Source organism: Micropterus salmoides, unplaced genomic scaffold, assembly GCF_014851395.1.
Source record: "Micropterus salmoides isolate LMB-PRFRI ecotype aquatic unplaced genomic scaffold, ASM1485139v1 Ms_hic_scaffold_23, whole genome shotgun sequence".
NCBI classification, from domain to species: Eukaryota; Metazoa; Chordata; class Actinopteri; order Centrarchiformes; family Centrarchidae; genus Micropterus; species Micropterus salmoides.
The window spans coordinates 3,572,058-3,591,797 of record NW_024041484.1 but is presented as its reverse complement, the minus strand read 5'-3'; the positions used below and the strand labels follow the sequence as shown (position 1 = coordinate 3,591,797).

General features: G+C 44.3%; 1 protein-coding gene across 1 annotated transcript; it reads left to right on the top strand.

The window, feature by feature from the left end:
- Positions 1–3,515: 3,515 nt before the first annotated feature.
- LOC119918553 (inner nuclear membrane protein Man1-like) lies at positions 3,516–19,334 on the top strand. The gene is given in 14 exon segments (XM_038739350.1): positions 3,516–4,896; positions 7,117–7,128; positions 7,131–7,156; positions 8,492–8,561; positions 8,909–8,982; positions 9,256–9,335; positions 9,435–9,580; positions 10,791–10,892; positions 11,308–11,410; positions 11,838–12,016; positions 13,747–13,828; positions 13,925–14,030; positions 14,115–14,193; positions 16,926–19,334. Coding segments are annotated over 14 exon segments (2,577 nt in total). The 5' UTR covers positions 3,516–3,551; the 3' UTR covers positions 17,099–19,334.
- The last annotated feature ends 406 nt before the right edge of the window (positions 19,335–19,740 follow it).

Genomic DNA, 19,740 nt, shown 5'->3' with positions numbered 1-19,740 from the left:
TGGTGTTGGATGTGAATGTCCTCCTTGATCTTTCTCTGACCATCCACATCAAAAGGTTCTGAATCCTAAAGTGATGCTGTTGATGAAAGTGTGATGTTATTACTGATTTGATCGGTGATGCGATTGCTTACAAAAAAATGACAAACTACATGGTGACTCGACACAGTCCATTGAACTGAACAAGACAATTTGAGCCAGCAAAGTGGTGGATAATTTTCTCCTCTAATTCAATGTTATATGGAAACATTTGAGAACAAGTCTGGCTGAATGTTGGTGTGACTCCCTGTATGTGGTGTGCGTTCTTTCCCCCGTTCTCTTCTCCCTGTACACCAACAGCTGCACCTCCAGTCACCAGTCTGTCAACTCCTGAAGTTTGCGGACGACACCACCCTCATTGGGCTCATCTCAGGTGGGGATGAGTCCACCTACAGGTGGGAGATCGACCATCTGGTGACCTGGTGCAGCCAGAACAGTCTGGAGCTCAACGCTCTGAAGACAGTGGAGATGGTCATGGACTTCAGGAGGAGCCCAGCCCCACCCTCCCCCATCATCCTGTGTGACTCCCCAGTCACCACTGTGGACTCCTTCCGCTTCCTGGGCACCATCATCTCCCAGGACCTCAAGTGGGAGCTGAACATCACCTCCCTCACCAAGAAGGCCCAGCAGAGAATGTACTTCCTGCGGCAGCTGAAGAAGTTCAGCCTACCACTGATGGTGCACTTCTACACCGCCATCATTGAGTCCATCCTCACCTCCTCCATCACCATCTGGTACGCTGCTGCCACTGCCAGGGACAAGGGCAGGCTGCAACGTATCATTCGCTCTGCAGAGAAGGTGATTGGCTGCAATCTTCTTTCTCTTCTGGACCTGTACGCCTCCAGGACTCTGAGGCGAGCAGGAAAGATTGCAGCTGACCCCTCCCACCCCAAACTGTTTCAGACTCTCCCCTCTGGCAGGAGGCTGCGGTCAATCAGGACCGAAACCTCTCGCCACAAAAACAGTTTCTACCCGTCTGCAGCTAGCCTCATTAACAAGGCCCGGGTCCCCCACTGACATTCCCCCCTTTCAAATAATACAATTGTCTCTGCACATGTAAATACTATTTCATTTCATACCATGCACGAACCTGGCACATTGCACATAATTGTTGTTAATTGTTTGTATATTTTTTTATTGTGAATTTATAGATTTCGTTGCAACACGTGTGCACAACACAAACCCAGAATAATGCACATGTAAATATCTGCGACGTTGTTCTTTCTCTACAAATAGTTGTATATTTTTCTCTATTCTTTTTAATATTCTTATATAACTTGCATTGTTTATTCCATATTTATATATTTCTACATCTATTTATGTCAGCTGTATGTCTGTCTGCGTGTGGCACCTTAACACCAAAGCAAATTTCTCGTATGTGTAAAACACTACTTGGCCATAAAGCTCCTTCTGATTCTGATGTCCAAACCTATTAGACAGGTTCTTACTTATACATTACAGACTTATCAATGTGGGGGAGTATGTGGCGTTTATGTCTGGAAACATAAGTGTGTGCATAGGAGATGTCTGTGTCACCAAGAAACCAGAAACACTGGCTGACCACTGAGGTGTGCGCAACTTTGAGAGAATGAGAAGGTACCTTCAAATTCGGTGACATGGTGCCTGGCAGATCAGCAAGAGCTGAGCCATCACGGCAGCAAAGCATCCTCATGGTAAAAAAACCTGTGAGGTAAGTCATCATGATGACCAGGTACCCAATCTTCACCCAGCTGATGTCCGAAGGACCTGAAAGAGTCTGCAGATCCTGACAATATACCAGGCCGCATGCTCAGAGAATGTGCTGCCCATCTGGCACATGACCTCACAGAAATTTTAACACTTCATTGAGCCAGGCTGTTGTCCCATCATGCCTCAAGACTGCCACCATCATACCAGTGACAAAAAAAATCCACAATTTCATGTCTTGACAACTATAGCCCCATGGCACTTTTTATTGTGATGAAGTGCTGTCAGAGACTGGTACAGGACTCCCTCCACACTTGACCCATTGCAGTTGGCATACTGCCCAAACACCTCCATATGAAGACATCATATCCTCTGCACTCCACCCTAGCCTGAAACATTTAGAGGGAAAGGACAGCCATGTGAAAATGCTGTTCATAGACTGCACTTCAACTTTCAATACAATCATATACGATCCCAAACACCTCATCCCTGACAGAGAGCCCAGCAGCGCCTGCACAGGCGGTGGATGAGGAGAGCACACCTCCCCCGCCCCCCTCTTAACCATTTTCTACAGGAGCACCATAAAGAGTGTACTGACATGCTGCATAACTACCTGGTACTGAGACTGCAGTGCCTCAGCCCGCTAGTACTTGAGAGTGGTAAGGGCATCTGGAAAGACCACTGGGACTTTACTCCCATCAATTCAGGATATATCACACAAACTGCTTGTCTGGGGCCACCAACAAGGCAACAGACCCCACCCATCCCCACCATAGACTCTTTGCCCTTCTGCTCTCCAGCAAGAGATAATACAGCATACAGGCCAGGACCGCCAGGTTCCAAAGCTTCTTCCCCCTGTCAGACTCCTCAACTCCCATAACCTACATACACTGAGTCATACACGCAAGCACACCACACGCACACACACACACTCATGTTTGTAGTATGGAAGCAACTGATGACCATAAAGGTGTTATTCTTATAAGCAAATGAATACATACTTGTGAGACTACTACTGCCACTACCATTGAGTTTAGTCCTGAAATATTTTACTTCCAACCATCATTCTTAAAATATTTGTTTTTGGTCAGAATACCTCTCATTTTATTTTTCATTAGTCAAATTCAACTTGTGAAATTTCCAAAACTTTGTTTCCAGTATATTTATTTGTAGGACTCAGAAAATAGGAAATTGCGCCCATGACAGTTTATTTAATACAATTTGTTTATATTGTATTGTTTATATTTAAATTGATCACTGAATCTGAACGCCTAGAATAAGCAATCAAGCCTAAATGGAACCCCCATTCACACTGCTTCGGCATGTGGAGAAATTTGAGCACTGGAAAAACCAGCTGTAGACACTATGTATGATCTTGTGTTTTGGGGTCTGAATTTAATATCTGGAATAATACTGTCTGAACAACACATTTGTATTGCCATGATTTTTTATTAATTCATTTAAAATATTTGTTCCAAAAAACTTTCTAAGTATAGTAATTTTCCTTCTATTATAGTAATGAAGCCATCTTTCTTAGTACATTATGGGTTTTAATATTTATTAAATTTTACAATTAAGGTCAATTCAGATTTTTGCAACTCTTGCTGCACAGTCATCAGCTGTGGAATCACACTAGGAATAGTACATATTACCTTTTAATATTCTGTATATGTAATATGAAATGTTTTAGAAAGATCATAACTACGAATTTGAACATTCTTATTTATAAACAGCTTGGTGTTGATTTTGAACGCAGCCCAGCTGATCTAATGCCACTTCACCCCTACGTCATATCCGTTACACAACCTTCTCCGAGAGTTCTGTCCAAGATGGCGTCAACGCAGTTAACGGATGAGGAGCTTTTCTCCGAATTAAAGCGCTTTGGTTTCACTCCAGGGCCGGTAACCGAAAACACTCGCCCGGTATATTTGAAGAAATTGAAAAAGCTTCGGGAAGAGCAACAGCAGCGGGGCTCCAGGCCGGTTAAAACCCGTAGCAGCGGGGCCATCAGTAGCAGCACTGGCGGCGGCAACACGGCGGGATCCAGGCCAGCCAGCCATGACGTCACGCACCTGAGCTCTAGCAGGAGACCGGGCCGGAAGTCCTCCGTCCTCGGCTTCAGCTCCGACGAGTCTGACGCTGAAACTCCATTTAAAAGAAAGGGCCTCAACCACAGCGGCAGGGTCGTCCGAAGCCCCGGGTTTCAACAACAACCTAAGATAAGGCCCGTTACCACACCGAGTGTTGCTAACAAGAGTCAGTATGGCGCTACGAGTACGCTAAATAGCAACAATTCTTCCCCGGGTCCGGACGGACAGAGAAGTGTCTCGCTGGGCTGGGGAGTTCGTGCCAGATCCAGCCCCGAGGCGGAAGGGAGGGATTACGACGAATCGGGGGACGAGGACGATTGTGAGGGGGAGACGGAGAAGAACTCTCGCTCTTTAAATGGCTGTGGGGCGCTTCACGTGAACACTAGCAAGCTAGCCGGGGATTACTCAGACTCAGACGAGGAGGAGGTTGGGGGCCTTGGTGCCGCAGACAGACAGCGGGATAGGTTGGAGCCTAGACGGAGCCACCCGAAAGCGGCGTTCCCTTCCCACGGAGTCGGCCGAGGGTCTCAGACTGGAGGGGTAGCAAGAGAGATTAACACGCCTGAGAGTCTAAACATGGTGGGGAGCCGGAGGGAGGAGCGGGAGGGAGACGAGGTGAAGAGAAGGGAACCGGACTCATCGGGAGGCTTGCGGAGCCACAACTTTGCCAGGAAGTCCATCTACGTGTCCCTCGGCGAGAACCACGGAGCAGAGGCCGGCGAAAACAACCACGTCGACGGCGACCACGGAGCCTCCAGAAGCAACAACACTAGTCGATTCAGCATCGGATTGAGACCGCGCTTCTCCAACTACAGCAGCCTGTCCCAGACCTACAGGGGCAACCACTCCAACCACGTCGCTGCCAGCAACCCGTACAGCCAGGCGGTGCTGAAGCAGAAGCTGTCTGTTCCGGAGGATGAGCTGCTCCAGCAGTTCAAACGGGAAGAGGTGGCCTCCTCCGGCAGCTTCAGCGCTCACTACCTGTCCATGTTCCTGCTCACTGCAGCCTGCCTCTTTTTTCTGCTGCTGGGCCTCATGTACCTCAGGATGAGGGGCTCTGGATCCTCTGAGGTGGATGGAGTCAGTAAGTATCTGTCAAGATGTGCTATGAAAGCTTTTCAATTGTTCATCCCCAGACAGTGTCAGATATGTCCATTTGCAATTTAGTGTTTAGTAGAAATGCATCCCCATCTGGCGTGGTGGGGGTTGAATGTCTATTTTCTTTTTCAAATGCGGCATCCCCTGTACAGCCACTGTTTGACACTGATTGTCAGAGTGAAGTGATTTATTTACACAGAGCCTTTAAACACACTATTATCGTAAAAACAAAACAAACATTGTTGCCTCTATTTGATTTTTTTATAAATTTGTGGAGATTCACAGCGTTTTCCCTCCTGCACTGTACTGCACTTCCATTTTCAGCACAGACAGGATCTGTCTGCGCCCACTGCTTCTGATCTTTGAAGAAGACATACTTTATTAACACCGCAAGGAGGAAATACATATTTTTATAATATACACCCACAGGTCCAAAATACACACACACACAAACAGGACCTGTGCACTTGCATTAATGTATCTCGCCGGTTACGGCCACCCTCTGGTTCCCAAGCCAAGTCCCCTTCTGAGCTACTGCAGTCTTGTGGCACAAGACATCAGCTGGTTAGCTAGTGCTAACTTCTAAAATATGTAGTAGGGACAGACTGAACAAAGTAGGATCTACACACCTGACTTAACCTGACTCCCATGGCGTCACGTCTCATAACCAGTGATACTATTTAGTCTGCAAATGCAAACACGGACCCACAGATCAGTGTGCACAGTCCTGTTTTAAATCTCCTGCAAGTAGTACAATCACTGGGTTTGTTTTGTAATTGCCAGAGTCAGATAGCCCTCAGACAGGGACATAACCCTAATTCCCCTCTAAGCAATGCTGGCACTGATGTTGGCCCAGTCCTGGCCCCAACACGCTCTACAAGGTGTTGTTTCTGATGTGTTTGTGATAATGCTAATTACTTTTCAGCAGTCTCCAGGTAGTTGCTCATTGCTGGCCCAATCTTTCACATGTCCTCCTTCATGTATGAATAATTATAACTGTCCAGACCTTCCTGCACTTGCAGACTTAAAGGGTGGCCTCCCAGGAAGTCTGTGAATGCCCTGGCATCCCAAATCCACAATTCATCAAGTACTCAAAAATTCTATTCTTGAACGCGCTTTCTGCAGACTTCATCAGACTTTGCTCTGAAGATTACCCACAGTGTGACCTAATATTGACAAGACAAATGAAAAATAAAATCATGGATGTAAACAATGCTGGTTTAAAACTTTGGCTTTTTTCAAACGTGTGTTCAACTGGAAGGGATGCGTTCATCATGTTTGTTAAAGCTCATGGAAACACACGGTGGGTTTAGGCGAGGAGCACTGAATGTAAACACAAAAGGGTGTTTCTTTACAGGAAAACCCTCAACAGAGTACCTTTTAATCGATGAATCCTTGGGGAAATAGTTTCAATGTATTTGAGAATCATGCGATCACGTTGCCACCTGAAATTGTTCTATTGTGAAAATAAACTCCGATTTCTGATCTGAAAACCAAGAGCTGAGGTTTGAGAATATAACAACTTAAGTGTTGATTGATGATCATTCGAAATTCCCTGAAACCTGATGAGATAATGATGTGCCAAATGAAATATATTCGCATTGGAGAAACCTATAATATAACCGATTCTGCTCTTCTTTGTTTCGCTCAAATCACAAGAAGACAGATTTTCCTCCTTATGTTGTGTGGTGTCTAGTATTGTGTGTAATTTGTTTTGGGTTTTATTTGAAGTTGAGACTTGTACCACCACACAGTACAGTGGAGGTAAATTTTTATTGTGGCGCTAACAGCATCAATACAAATTACAACTGTTTTCACTGTAAATTATTTAGTACCAAAGATGTTTCAAGTCTTTTGTCCACCTCATGTAAATATGGGAGTGCAAGAATATTCAAAACACCTCAAACATTACTATGGATTATGTAAGATGGAGTCATAGTGTCAACAGTTAAAGTTGGCAGTGTTCCAGGTGCCTGGTTGAGTTTCATGTACAGACGCTGACTCACGCATGTTAAGTGATGTCTGATCTGAACTACACTCACATTCCACAGTCTCTAAACACGGAATCTTATTAGAAAAGACCAGATTTCTCCTGAAGCTAATCCAGCGTGGGCCTTTACAAGTGTGATGTCTGAGGTTTACAGTGGGGTTTCAGTGGGCAAGCTGTTTCTGTCTCTTGACCCCATCTCTTTCTCCTTTGTTGCAGTTAAGAGCCATCCTTTGGCAGCGAGTTTGACACTTCTTATGTAAGTAGACATTTTACTCTGACCCCCTCTTTTTAAATTCTGTGTACAGCAAGTGCAAAGTGTACACTTAAACTGGAAGTATAATGGATGTCAGCAGTGAACACCGCTGAAGTGCTGCTATGATAATGAAGTGAACTTTCTTTCTTGGCAATGCTAATCCCAAAGGCAGTGCTACACTTCTGATGTTTGTTGTGACTGACATTGCATTTAAAGGCAGAGAGTAGCAATTATTTTGCTGGGAGGTGTTTGTACAACACTATACATTAAGGGTAGCATGAAGACCTGGCCTGTGAAAACACTTTACCTAAAGTGACAGCGAATACTATCAATAACACACATTAGGTTCTAAATTCATATTCACATTCATTAAATCTTTGAGTCTAGACTGTAGAGATGTCTGGAGCTGATCCAGGCGTAGTTTAATGGGTCTGGATTAGCTAATAAAAAGGGCAGATAAAAATCCGACCCTGTCTTGACTATTCCCTACTGTGTTTTGTCCACATCAGCATGCAAGCCCTGCAGCGCTGCATTTCTATACCACTGCTGGCCTCTACAGTGCAGCATGCCACTGTGTGCTCCAGTATAAATTAGTGTGCAGATGTGAAAAGTAGTGACTCTGAGTTCAGACATGGATTTGCTAAGCGCGGATGCTAATGATCATTAGCAAAGAGCAGCGTAGAAAACATTCAGTTGGCAGCTTCTCACTTTTTAACTGGCTGTTGCCTTCTCCAGTTAAAATAACATCGCCGGGCGGCTGATCATACCAGCTGTCACCAGTGAATGTTAATTTCATGAGTAACTTGACACCAGGCCATAAACTTGTCTTTTGTCTGTTAAAATGCTTTCTGCAGCCGTGGTCTCCACTCTTAACACCGCTGTAGAACCCGCTAGCAGACGAGTGTTGCTGTGGTTCAATTAAAGCCAACAACTGATCACGTCACGTTAATTTCAGGAGTCCTAATCTCCCAGTTTAACTTTCATTCAGTCCATTATTAACTTAATATATTTGAACCAAGACCTTCAGTATGTGGATGAAGTAGCTTGTTAAAAACAACGTTTGTCAGATTTAGCAATAAGTAGTAGGGTCGGATTCAGTATCAGCAGATACCCAATGTTAAATGTCAAGACCAAAAAACATGATCCGGACATCCCTACTAGAGTTAATATTTTGTGTCCTTTCAGGTTTTCAGTTTGGACTTTTTTTAACTGTCATAGTGCCACCAGAAAGGTCTACATGCATACATTTGAAGATAAATGAAAATGTACATATAAACTAATAAATAAATGCAGTTCTGTTGGTAGACTGTGTCCACTAAGTGTTTTCACTGTCTGCAGGAAAAGGAGGTGAAGGACGTGATCCTAAACCTGCTGCTTAATCTACATGATCACCTGGCCCACATCGCTGGTAGCTATTAACTGTTTTCTTCTAGTTCTTTAGAAAAACATGACGGTGACTTAAACATTTGCTCTTACAAATGCACACTATTGTACTGTACTTGAGGAACTCAAGGACTCACATGGCTTGAGGAAAGGTAATAGATTGTCAAAGAGGTCATCAGTCAGACAGAGCTGGTAAAAGCAGCTTTTAATGTTGTAATAAAAAAATGTTTAAACTGTCCTCTAATATAAACTTCAGGTCATACTGTCCAGTCTCTTTGTAAACACGAGCACTCATCAGTGGATCAACAGGATGTGAAGACACATTGGGATGAAACAGGCAGTCAGTAATGGGGTGTGATATTGTAATTACAGGCCAGCATGACTGTGGAGACCAGCAGCATCCAAACAGGAGTCTGTCTATGGAAGAGGCATCTGCGTATTTACTGGTATGTTCATAAGTGGGAGGGATAGATGGGGGATGACACGCAGTGGGCTGTGGGCCGCTGCAGTACACGGTGCGCGTGCTCTACCAAGTGAGCTAACCGCGCCCCCCTTTGTCTTTTTATTGAGCAAAGTCTGAATTTTGCGAAAGGGGACTTTGGAAGAATACATTAGAGTGTACTTTCCAACGTGTTTGCTTTGGTTTAGTTGTTCTTAGTCCAGTCTGAACGCAGGATCTGAGATTGATGCTGAATCAGTTCCATTTGTCTTTTGTTCAGGCTCAGAATGAGGAGTTTGGTAACTTCACTCATACTTCTCTGGAGTGGATCATCCGGACAAGCCAGGATGTTGGGATAAGGTAATGCACTATATACTGTACTTACTCATGCAGATCACACGCCTCCCATGTAACTACTGTCTATACTCACTGTGTGTGTGTGTGTGTGTGTGTGCGCAGGTTGATTGGCCAGGTAGCAGAGGATCCAGTGACTGATGTGTCTGAGATCTCTCGGCTGGAGTCCACTCATCCCAAGATGCCCTTCACGTGCCGCTTCCGCCGAGCCTTCCTCACCGTCATCAGCAGAGTCTTTCTCATCGCAGTTGGTGAGATAGGTCACACCATGAAACGAGCAGTGTAAATCACTGTTAATTAGTGTGATGATTAGTGCACCTACAGCTGTTACAGTAGGTGTTAACCGATATATATGGCATGTTTTCCTTTGTAAATACTTGAGAAAATAACGCCAAAGGATGAAATGAGAAAATATGATAAAGAATTGCTGATCCTAAAAACAGATGTGAACTCTTGTGCTGTACATTACACGGTGGAATGGGATAAGTGAAAACTGCTGCTGGGGGAACTAGATGAAAAGTCAGGGACTCAGTTAAGTCATGAGGATTCATGCTCTATGGACCTTGAATACCGGTGTCTGTCAGGATATTTTAGTAGGAACCAAAGGTGTGGACCGACCCACTGCCCGCTGCTGCAGGGCTGACGGCGTTTCAGCTGCGTTTTTCAGTCCATTTCTGAACGCGTCTGATGGAACACATATTCTTCTATTTGAAACAGTCCAGCTGTCTACCCAGGCCACGCAATGGCTCGTGATTAACTTGTACTTTAAGAGTGTAGCTGGGACCTGAAGTGAATTTTTACAAAGTTCAAGTCTATTTTCTTCTGTTTTATGCGCATAACTACAGTGATTGTGTATTTGGGCTGTTAGAGTTGCAAAATAGTGGGTGACCTAAATCAATAATGTGCCTGAACACATTTTGTGTCAACACCAAGCGGCAACTGCCGGGGCTAAAAAGTAAAGCCAACGTGGAAGTGCCAAAAAACTTCAGTTCCTCGGATCTCAACTTGATGCTGGCTCCAAAGCTGAGTCGATTCCCATAGCCCCCCATGTTAGAATGCCCACCATTACAGCAGAAATAACATGTTTAATATGTGGTTTGGTTGCTACTTTCCCTAGCTGTCAGCTAGCTTCACCCACGCTCCACCTATTTGCTCATTTTTGGATTAGCGAGAGGCCAGACGCCACCACACTGAGCTTCACAATTGCTCTTCAGAAAGCTATGGATGACTCCACAGAGACTGTCACACAATCCTACACATAGGGCGTTAAGGAAGGAAAAACATTACATTAATTGTTAGTTTGCTGCATATAGATAAATCCTTCATTATTAACACAGGTGTTGATTAAGGGACATCTATAGCCATGTTTTATCAGAGTCACAGCAGTAACAGGAGAAGCAGCAGTGGCAGCAGTTTTTCAGTAGTGTGTGTGTTTGAACCTGTGTGTGTGTCTCTGTGCAGTGGTAGGCTGTGTGTGGAGTGTGGTCTGCTACATGAAGTATCGCTGGAGGAGAGAGGAGGAGGAGACCAGGCAGATGTACGATATGGTGGAAAGGATCATCGGTAAGAAACGTCACACATGCCCCCGAATGTCAAGCAAGTGAATGTGTTTGCTTACAGAAACAGCCTGACGTCTTGAGGAAACGTATTTGCTGTCTTACGCAGACATGAGTCATCTGTACGACTGTAGTATTCATGTGTGTCCCTTACCGCGATGGTCCCCAACATGTTTTCTCACAAAGCAGTGGTTTAGAAAACTGCTGTCAGAAGTGAGAGAACAAAAATACTCATGATAAATGAACAACATGAAGTACTAATACATAGAAAAAGTATACAGTTATGTGTATGTAAATCCTGTTCTGAATACTTGTGTTAATCATGCACATGATGTCACAGTGATTTGTGTCACAGCCTTGCTTGGTTTTTCTCTTGAGTGCTGTATTTTAGCCTCATGTTTGAATCCTGTGTTGATGATCAGATGTGTTGAGGAGCCACAGTGAGGCCTGCCAAGAGAACCAGGACCTGCAGCCCTACTTGCCCATCCCCCACGTCAGAGACTCCCTTGTTCAGCCTCAGGACCGGTCAGTACCAACACTGCCACAGCTTGATCTTTAGTATCTGAATCTGGATAGAAAAGTAGGATTCAGAAAATTATCTCAGGGACGGCCTGAAAATTCAGTCAGAATATTCGTTAACGTCTCAGCAAATGCAAGAAAATCTATTTAACATCATCTACACCACTGACGGCTGATGAATTTTCCTCACTGTTGATCTAACTAAACAAAATAAAACCATGCATGTCATAATGGAAACTTTGCACAATGGCTCCATTCAAAATAAGTGGACTGCTGGAGAATGTCCTGTTATGCTTAGGTCATATTTGGTACCTGGTACACAAAAGGATAGCGCAAACATCTGTTTCCTTCTTCAGTAGTAGTAGCACTGCTCTCCTTCTCCACTCCCATGGAGATGTGATTTAGCAGCGTTTTCAAACACGATATTTTACAGGAAGAAAATGAAGAAGATCTGGGAGCGGGCTGAGAGCTTCCTCTCAGCCAACGAGTCCAGGATTCGAACAGAGACTCAGAGGATTGGTGGGGCGGACTTCCTGGTCTGGAGGTGGATCCAGCCGTCTCTCAGTTGTGACAAGACCTCCTTGATGCCCTCCAAAGTTTGGCAGGGAAAAGGTAAAACACACTGCATTGCACAGCATTTCACTCAAACTGTAGCAGTGACTTCACAACTGATAGGCAACAGCATACCATCACCGCCCTCCCATTTTTCCAAGCAGCAGCAATGTTTAGTAAACAAGCTACTCCTAAGGGCCCCAGCATGCTCCATGCAGCGACCCAATCTGTAGGGGTCTGCATACTGTCTGCAAGAATTTCTGTGGACATGTTCAAGCCGAGCTCTCGTCTGTGCAGGAGTTACCATTGATTTCTTGCACAGTAAGGATTTTGTTTGTGTATCATATTTCAGCATTAAGGCTGTTCAAAAGAAACATCACAAAAGAAAGAAATATTGGTATAATAAAGTTAAGAACTGAATAATTATTTAATATAAGGCAGCGGCAAACAGGAAAGAAAAAAGAACTGGGAGTTGCAGCGGACCTGCAATTTTCTGGGAGTTTAAGATATTCTATTGTATTCAGTTTATTTATGTAGCGCCAATTCAAAACAGAAGCTATCTCACTGCACTTTTCAGACTGTACTACACTGTACTCTTTGTAGTTTTATTTGCCCAACAATTCCCACCACAAGCAAGCATTTGGATGGCTTGCAATCGTAGATCCAGACTCTACAACTCCAGAGGCAGAAGCACCTGATGAAAGCAACGCTGGTCCAAACTGAACGCTGCTTTTCCAGGTTTAGTTTTGACTCCGGGGACACAAGGCAGACCTGTCCCAGACCACCTGAGAGGTCCGGATGGTTTGTAACGTAGCAGAAGGTCAGAAATGAACAGCAGTACTTTGAAATCAGTTCTTCAACACACAGGAAGTCAGTGTAAAGACCTCAGAACTGGACTGATGTGATCCACTTTCTTGGTCTTAGTGAGGTACCCGAGCATCAGCTGCAGGACAGTTACAGTAGTTGTGTCGACTGAAGATAAATGGGTGAATAGTTTTGGATATTTGTTTTTCCAATCCTGCTGAGACATAAGTCCTTTTAAGCTTTGATATATTGTAATCGTCTTATTGTGGCTGTTGAAATTCAGGTCAGAGTTCAGGACTACACCAAGATTTCTGGCTTGTTCTGTGGGTTTTAACATTGCATTTTGAAGCTGACTTGATTGTTCAAGTCTCCTTGGCTCCCAAAAACAGTTCTCCATGCATTGAACAATCGTTAATTTGTTCTGTGCACATACTCACTGCTCGTACTGGACAAATAGTACATAGTAGTAATGGTGATAGTAGTTTACAATCACCATTCCGGCTCAATGTCGTGATGTCTGTCAGATGGACGATGGCATCGTCTTATCAGCCCAACCCTAGTTCTGAGTTCAGACTTTTAATGTGGCTGTATGTCGCTGCTGTACAGCTTTTATTAATCCATCATCGTTATCTGATGTTTTGGAAGCAGGCGGAGGAAGTGATTGTGCCTGGTTTCCCACAGACCAAAGAGCCAGTCCTCATTAAGGAGTGGCCTCCACACATTGGCTGGATACAATTGTGGAGTTTAGCGGAGGTTTGTGGGCGCCTGTGTTTGCGTGGCCCAGTCACAAGAAGCATGCAGCCAGTTTCCACAGTAGCTTGTGGTTGACAGGCCCTGGTTATCATGTCATCTTGCAGTGTGAACCAAAACATACTCTGCCTGTGATTCCACCTTACCTGCCAATTAACACACGTTCACTGGACAGTATTGAAGCAGCTACGTGACATAATTGTCAGTTCATTGATTTGATTTCCTCTCCTCTTCAGCTTTCCCTCTGGACCGGAGGAATTCACCTCCCAACAGCCTGACTCCATGCCTGAAGATCAGAAACATGTTTGACCCAGTCATGTGAGTACCTGCTGCTTGTTTGCTGCACCAAACTCATTCTGTCCCCCCCCCCCCCCCCCCGGTTTGACTTTCTGCTCACTACTCTCTGTTTTTCAGGGAGGTGGGGGAGAACTGGGATCTAGCCATCCACGAGGCCATCCTAGAGAAGTGCAGCGACAACGACGGCATCGTCCACATCGCCGTCGACAAGAACTCACGAGAGGTATACGCCGTCCTGTGAGTGATGAGCGCACTCCATGCTGTTGGCTGCAGTGATGTCTCACCACACTTCCTGTTCTCTCCACAGGGCTGTGTCTACGTGAAGTGTCTGTCTGCAGAGCACTCAGGGAAAGCCTTCAAGGCACTTCATGGCTCCTGGTTTGATGGTAAATTACAGACTTGATTACACATGACATTTAGCATCAGCAGAAGTTAAGAAAAGAAAAAAACAAGGGACTGTGTTTATGCCGGTGTGTTGGTACAGGCACACGTTAGAAGATGATATGCAAAGTACAGTTGGAATAATCCTCAACTAGTGATGGCAGATCACACTGAGTGACAGTTAAAATGCTATTGACGATTTAAAAATGCTAGTTGTGACATTGTACTGCAGAATTTAGGCTTACATTGATGAATTAGTTACATCACGACCCTTATTCAAGATTCACTAAGGCTACGTTAATGTGCAGGTCTTAATGCCCAATTCTGATTTTTCCCAGATCCGTTTTTTTTTGTTTGACAGTTCACAGTCACAGTGTAGTTTAAATGTGGTCCATATCAGACTCCAGTGTGAACTGTCCGCAGCCTGAAAGTGACCCGCATGCGCAGAAGAATAACACAAGCTCCTCGCTGTTGTCCAGGGGTGAACAAGGAGCCACAGAGGTTAGATCTGGTTAGCTCCTACTTGCTAACCCTCCCAATTTTCACGGGGGACTCCTGTATTTCATTGTCCTCTCACGGGTCACATTTCTCACGAATTATGACAAATGTTCAAACCTTTCTGTTCTTTTCATTACGGTTTCTGCGCTGTACAACGCATCTGCCCCAAAACTCTCTCTCTCTTTCCACTATGTCCGCTGGGACAAAAAGCCTGCATGTAACTCAGAAGAGAGCTCGCGGTCCGGTGGAAGAAAGGTAATTTGTGGGCAGATGATAGCAAGGTAGACAAGGAGAGCCACATGTTTAATACTGGCTTTTTGAGGAGCCTTTTTCGTTCACCGCGGCTCTGTCTACAGCAGAACTGTGACAACAGCTGCTCTACAGTGACGTCAAAGTGGCACGAATGCCGACCTGAGTGTCCAGACTGAGTTGCATTTAAAAAGATCCGATCTCTATTGGATGTGGACCACATATGAAAGTGGCCCAAATCAGAACTGGAAAAGATCAGATTCCATGTGACTTGGCCTGTTATAAAACACTGTTATAAAAAGATCAGATCTGAGTCACATATGAGCAAAATAATCGGATTTGGGTCACTTCAGCCTGCAGTCTGAACGTAGCCTAAATGTATTTGTAGCAATTTTCTTGCTAAACCATTTTCTACTGTCCATATTCAAATACAACCATCACTGATATGACTATAGTGATAACCTTTCATACCTCTTAAGCAAAAAAGCACACTGCATTAAAAAACAAGCCAACAAATCCCAGACCCTCAATAACCACCGCTGCATGAAATTCCAGCCATTTTGCAGCAAAATACACTTGCAAGTGTTTGACTGCAGTGTACAGTAGGTTTCACTCAAAAGTACCAGTGCAGATGAGTCAGTGTATCGCCCAGGTCAGACTCAACAACACGAACACGGTGACTCTTACTGAGGAATAAAATAAACGCTGAATTTTCCATCCAATACCAGAACTCTGCTGCATCATGTGTCATAGCTACTTATGATTGACAGCTACCGAGCGCCGCACTGAAAATTGTTGTAATGTTAAACAGGACCTGATATTTATCAATCAGCGTTTGACATGGTCTGCCACACATGAATACACTAAACCAGGTGTTAGTTTTTTTTTTCTTCTTGCCCTCTCTGTGCAAAAATATTAATATTAATGTAAAATTCAAGGCTGATTAGTTTTCCAGATGAAATATACTTTCTTGGTTCTCAGTTCATGCTTCATATGTCCTGACTTGAGAAAGCGAGGCGCTCTCAGCCTCTCCTTCCCAATATGAGTTGTTTTTTAGTAAGCTGAGCGTTGTTCGCAGGCCAGCTGATTCATTTTCTCCTCTGTGCGGCCTGTTATCAATGTCTGTGTGGAACAGCTGCTACGTGGGGACCAGCTCAGTTTAACATTGTGTTAGTGACAGCGGTCCCCCTGGAGCCCGTAAATCCAGCTCTGCTCAGTGTGATTTTGCCGTTTTCTCCTCGGTTTCCACAATTGCATGATGCAGAGGTCCGCTGGCACGTGTGTGATAGGCCAGTGCTGTGTGTTGGCAGATGATGGCGCCTTGTGTGGTTGAAAAGTTGAGCCAGATGAAACTGCTGCACATCCCTGCTTCTGAGCGCCTCAGTGAGGACAACGCAGCGGCCTGAAGGCAGCATGAAGGGCCTGTTTTTACTGTCCTCAACACACCTGACCAGTCCCTGTGGAAAGTAGCTGTGATTTTCAGATTGTTTTGGAAAGTTAAAGGATGCACACCCCCTATTTCGACGTTTTGGTAGGAGGGGGTTTTAGATGCATCAGTGAGCAGTGTTTGGGTGTCTGATGTTTTGCTGTAAAGTCTTTAGACCCACTGGCGTAAGGTCAAACTGGACTGTCTGGATTGTATTTCAACTTAGCAATACGCTCACTCCTACACTGCCCCTCGTGCTATTTTTATCATAGCCATCATCTCCAACACTGAGCAGATAACAGTAGTTGTATGTGGGAGGATTTAGAAAATGTTGAAACGGCAGTAGAAGGTGACATTTTGTACCAAAACAAAAGTGAAGTATGGTGACAAACCTCAGCGTCCTGCCTGTAGCTTTTGACTCACTGGTTTGAGATGTTGGATCTTGGGTGAGTGTTCCTGTTGCCCCCCACCCCCCTATGAGGAAGCTGTAAGCTCTAATGTGATCTTGGCTCCATGTGTTGAAGGGCACCGCTCACTGACAGGCTCCTGCTCTTGCTTTGCCAGGTAAGCTGGTGACGGTGAAGTATCTGCGTTTGGACCGATACCACCAGCGCTTCCCACAGGCCCACGGCTGCAGCACACCCCTGAAGGCCTCCAGTCTCCACCTGAACACCACGAGCACCATGAACACCCGCCTGCAGCACCGCGGCTCAGCTAACTGTTCAGGCTTCTCGTGAGATCAGCGTCAGCATTAGATTTAGCATTCTCCTCCGTGCCCTCCCAGCACGACAGCACCAGCCTGCTGCTGCTCCTTCACTGCTTTATAACGGGGAAGACTTCAGTCTGTGTCGCAGGAGAGCTTCTTCTTTTCTTTTATTTCCTTTGTTTGTTTGTTTTCAACACATGAGAGGCTGTTCAGCGGTGCAGTGTTTGTTTTCTGTAATCTTTGTTTTAGAAATGTCATGGATTTAACAAGGAAGCAAAGTTCTTCTGGAATATTTAAGATGTGTGCAGAGACTCCAACCCTCCCTCCTCCTTCCACAGTCTTGACTGATGCCATGGTGGAGTTCATCCGGGCACAGTATGGAAATGGCTGCATGTATCAGAGTATGCGTCTATGTAAGCTTTCAATACCACAGTGTGGGTGTTAATTTCCTGAAGATGTTCGATGTACTCCGGGATTTTTATTATTCTGATTATTATTTAGTCAAGTGAGGAAGGCATGAACCGGCTTGCAGAGGGCGTGCTGTAAATACATGTGAATGGTGCCACAAGCTTTATTACATCCTCAGTTTTAAAAGCAAACCATGAGCTCACATTTTTCTGGCTGCTCACTTATCACAGCAAAGCGCATCTGTAACCAGTAACACTCCCAAAGAGGCAGCAGCAGCAGCAGCAGCAGCAGCGATACACAGAACAGCCCAGCCGATAGAACAGGGCAACAGTGAGGATGTTGACTCAGCTACTGTGTTTGTTGTTTGCTCCATGTATTCCACGTGTGGCCGTTCCCTTTGTCCTTGGGTTTGTTATAGTATCCAGCGGTTAACGTTTGAGCGACGTAACAGAATCAGGGAGTGTACCTTTTAACAGTCACCTGAAGCTTTCTTCTCCAGATGTAACCCAATATATTCCCATGTTATTATTATTATTATTATTACTTATTGTTTTTATTATTTACCTCTTTCAAGTCGGGTCATTTTCACCTTTGGCATGTCCCCGTCATTGAATTGTATTTCCAGACCTGTTCCGAACGAGTGGTGTGTACATGACCAATAGGCCAGAGGAGCACACAGACTTCAGGGTGCTTCACGTCTAGTTTACGATCTGTGCTCGTGAGCCAGATGTTTCCGGTGATGATGATGAACCCGACTCTGTCACTGCTGCTCTTTGATCATGTCAGCCTCTTGTAATGATGCGACCACTCATTATTTAATTTTTTTTGTCATAAGGTGTACTGTGAGGAAGTTGACGGTTTGTAATACTCAATTCCAAATATTCCAACCACTGTAAGGAGACTATTGGATTTGGGGATTCCAGGTTGGTTGTGTGTTTTCACAAAATGCGACAAATCCAGGAGTTGCCCGACAGTTATGTATTTTTTTATGCAGTGAATTGAAAGTTGGATTCAGTAAGTATTTGCAGTGTGAAATTGTACAAATGATGCACATTTCAAATGTTCAAAACCTGTTGCAACAGTTTGCAGCAGACACCCCAACTGTGCCTTAAATATGTGTTTTTTTTAAGACTGGCACTGCATTACTGGAGAATGGCCTGGATTTAAGAGCCGCTGAAACAGTTTAAAGGGTAAGGCCTGCCATAGATGTAGTTTTGGTAGAATTTGACATCTTCTGATTTGGTGTTTTGTAGCAGTTTCATTTCATAGTAAACCAAATGCTTCTCTCTATTTATTTTTTTTTGTTAATCAGCTATGGTGATGTACTATTTTAATGTCACTAGACCTGTTACATAATGTGTCAACAAAATTTTTCATCGGCCTTACATCCGCTTCCAAACAAGTGTCAGGATGTGTAAAACAAAAATAAAGTGAACACTTTCAGAAATAAGCCAGTCGATGGTGCATCACTGCAATCTATTTTTGTACGTCTCCAGCGCCTGCAGCTTCTCGGCCAACACGGACTGGAATGAGGCTGAATGTAAATGTTGGTTTGATGTGACGGCACTTCTCCAGGCTTGTGCTCTACCTTTTAAATGTGTCCTCATGGATGCGTTCTTTTCCTCTGGTGTATTTTATGTAAACACTGTACATTGATATAACTGTATGTACTATTATATGCAGCTTTATTTCCATTGCGTTGTATGTTTGGAGTTACCAGTATCCCTAACCTGCTAGCCAGACGGAAGGGGGGAGGGAGGTGTACAATACTACAGACATTTAAAAATATACAGATGTTTTAATGTAATTTGTCAATTGTACAAACAGCTCAAATTAAAGGTTTATTAGGAGTTTTTAAATTGTGTGTGTTGTTTTTCTGTCATCTGCACATACCTGCCAAAACATTTTAGAAACAGCTTTCTGAGGTCTTTAAATTGAAATTGATTATTTATTTTTTCATGTTTTTAAAGTTATGGCTGTTGAAGTTCTTTAAAAGTCAAGGTCCCTGCCTTTTTTAACCCCACTAAAGCCTCACTGCGTAATGGCTCTGTTCTCTTGTAATGTAGTCAGAGAAACTATACACTCATGGCCATAGCCAACTTTTAGGTCCACTCCTCGGTAATTATTTCCATAAAAGATCAAATGTTTTAAAAAATATCTATGCTGTATAATCAGAAGTTGAAAACGTCCTCTGCTGTGAACTGTGTATCCAGTCTATGGCTGTGATCAAAGGTTGGTTACATTATGTGACATACATGCAGCCAC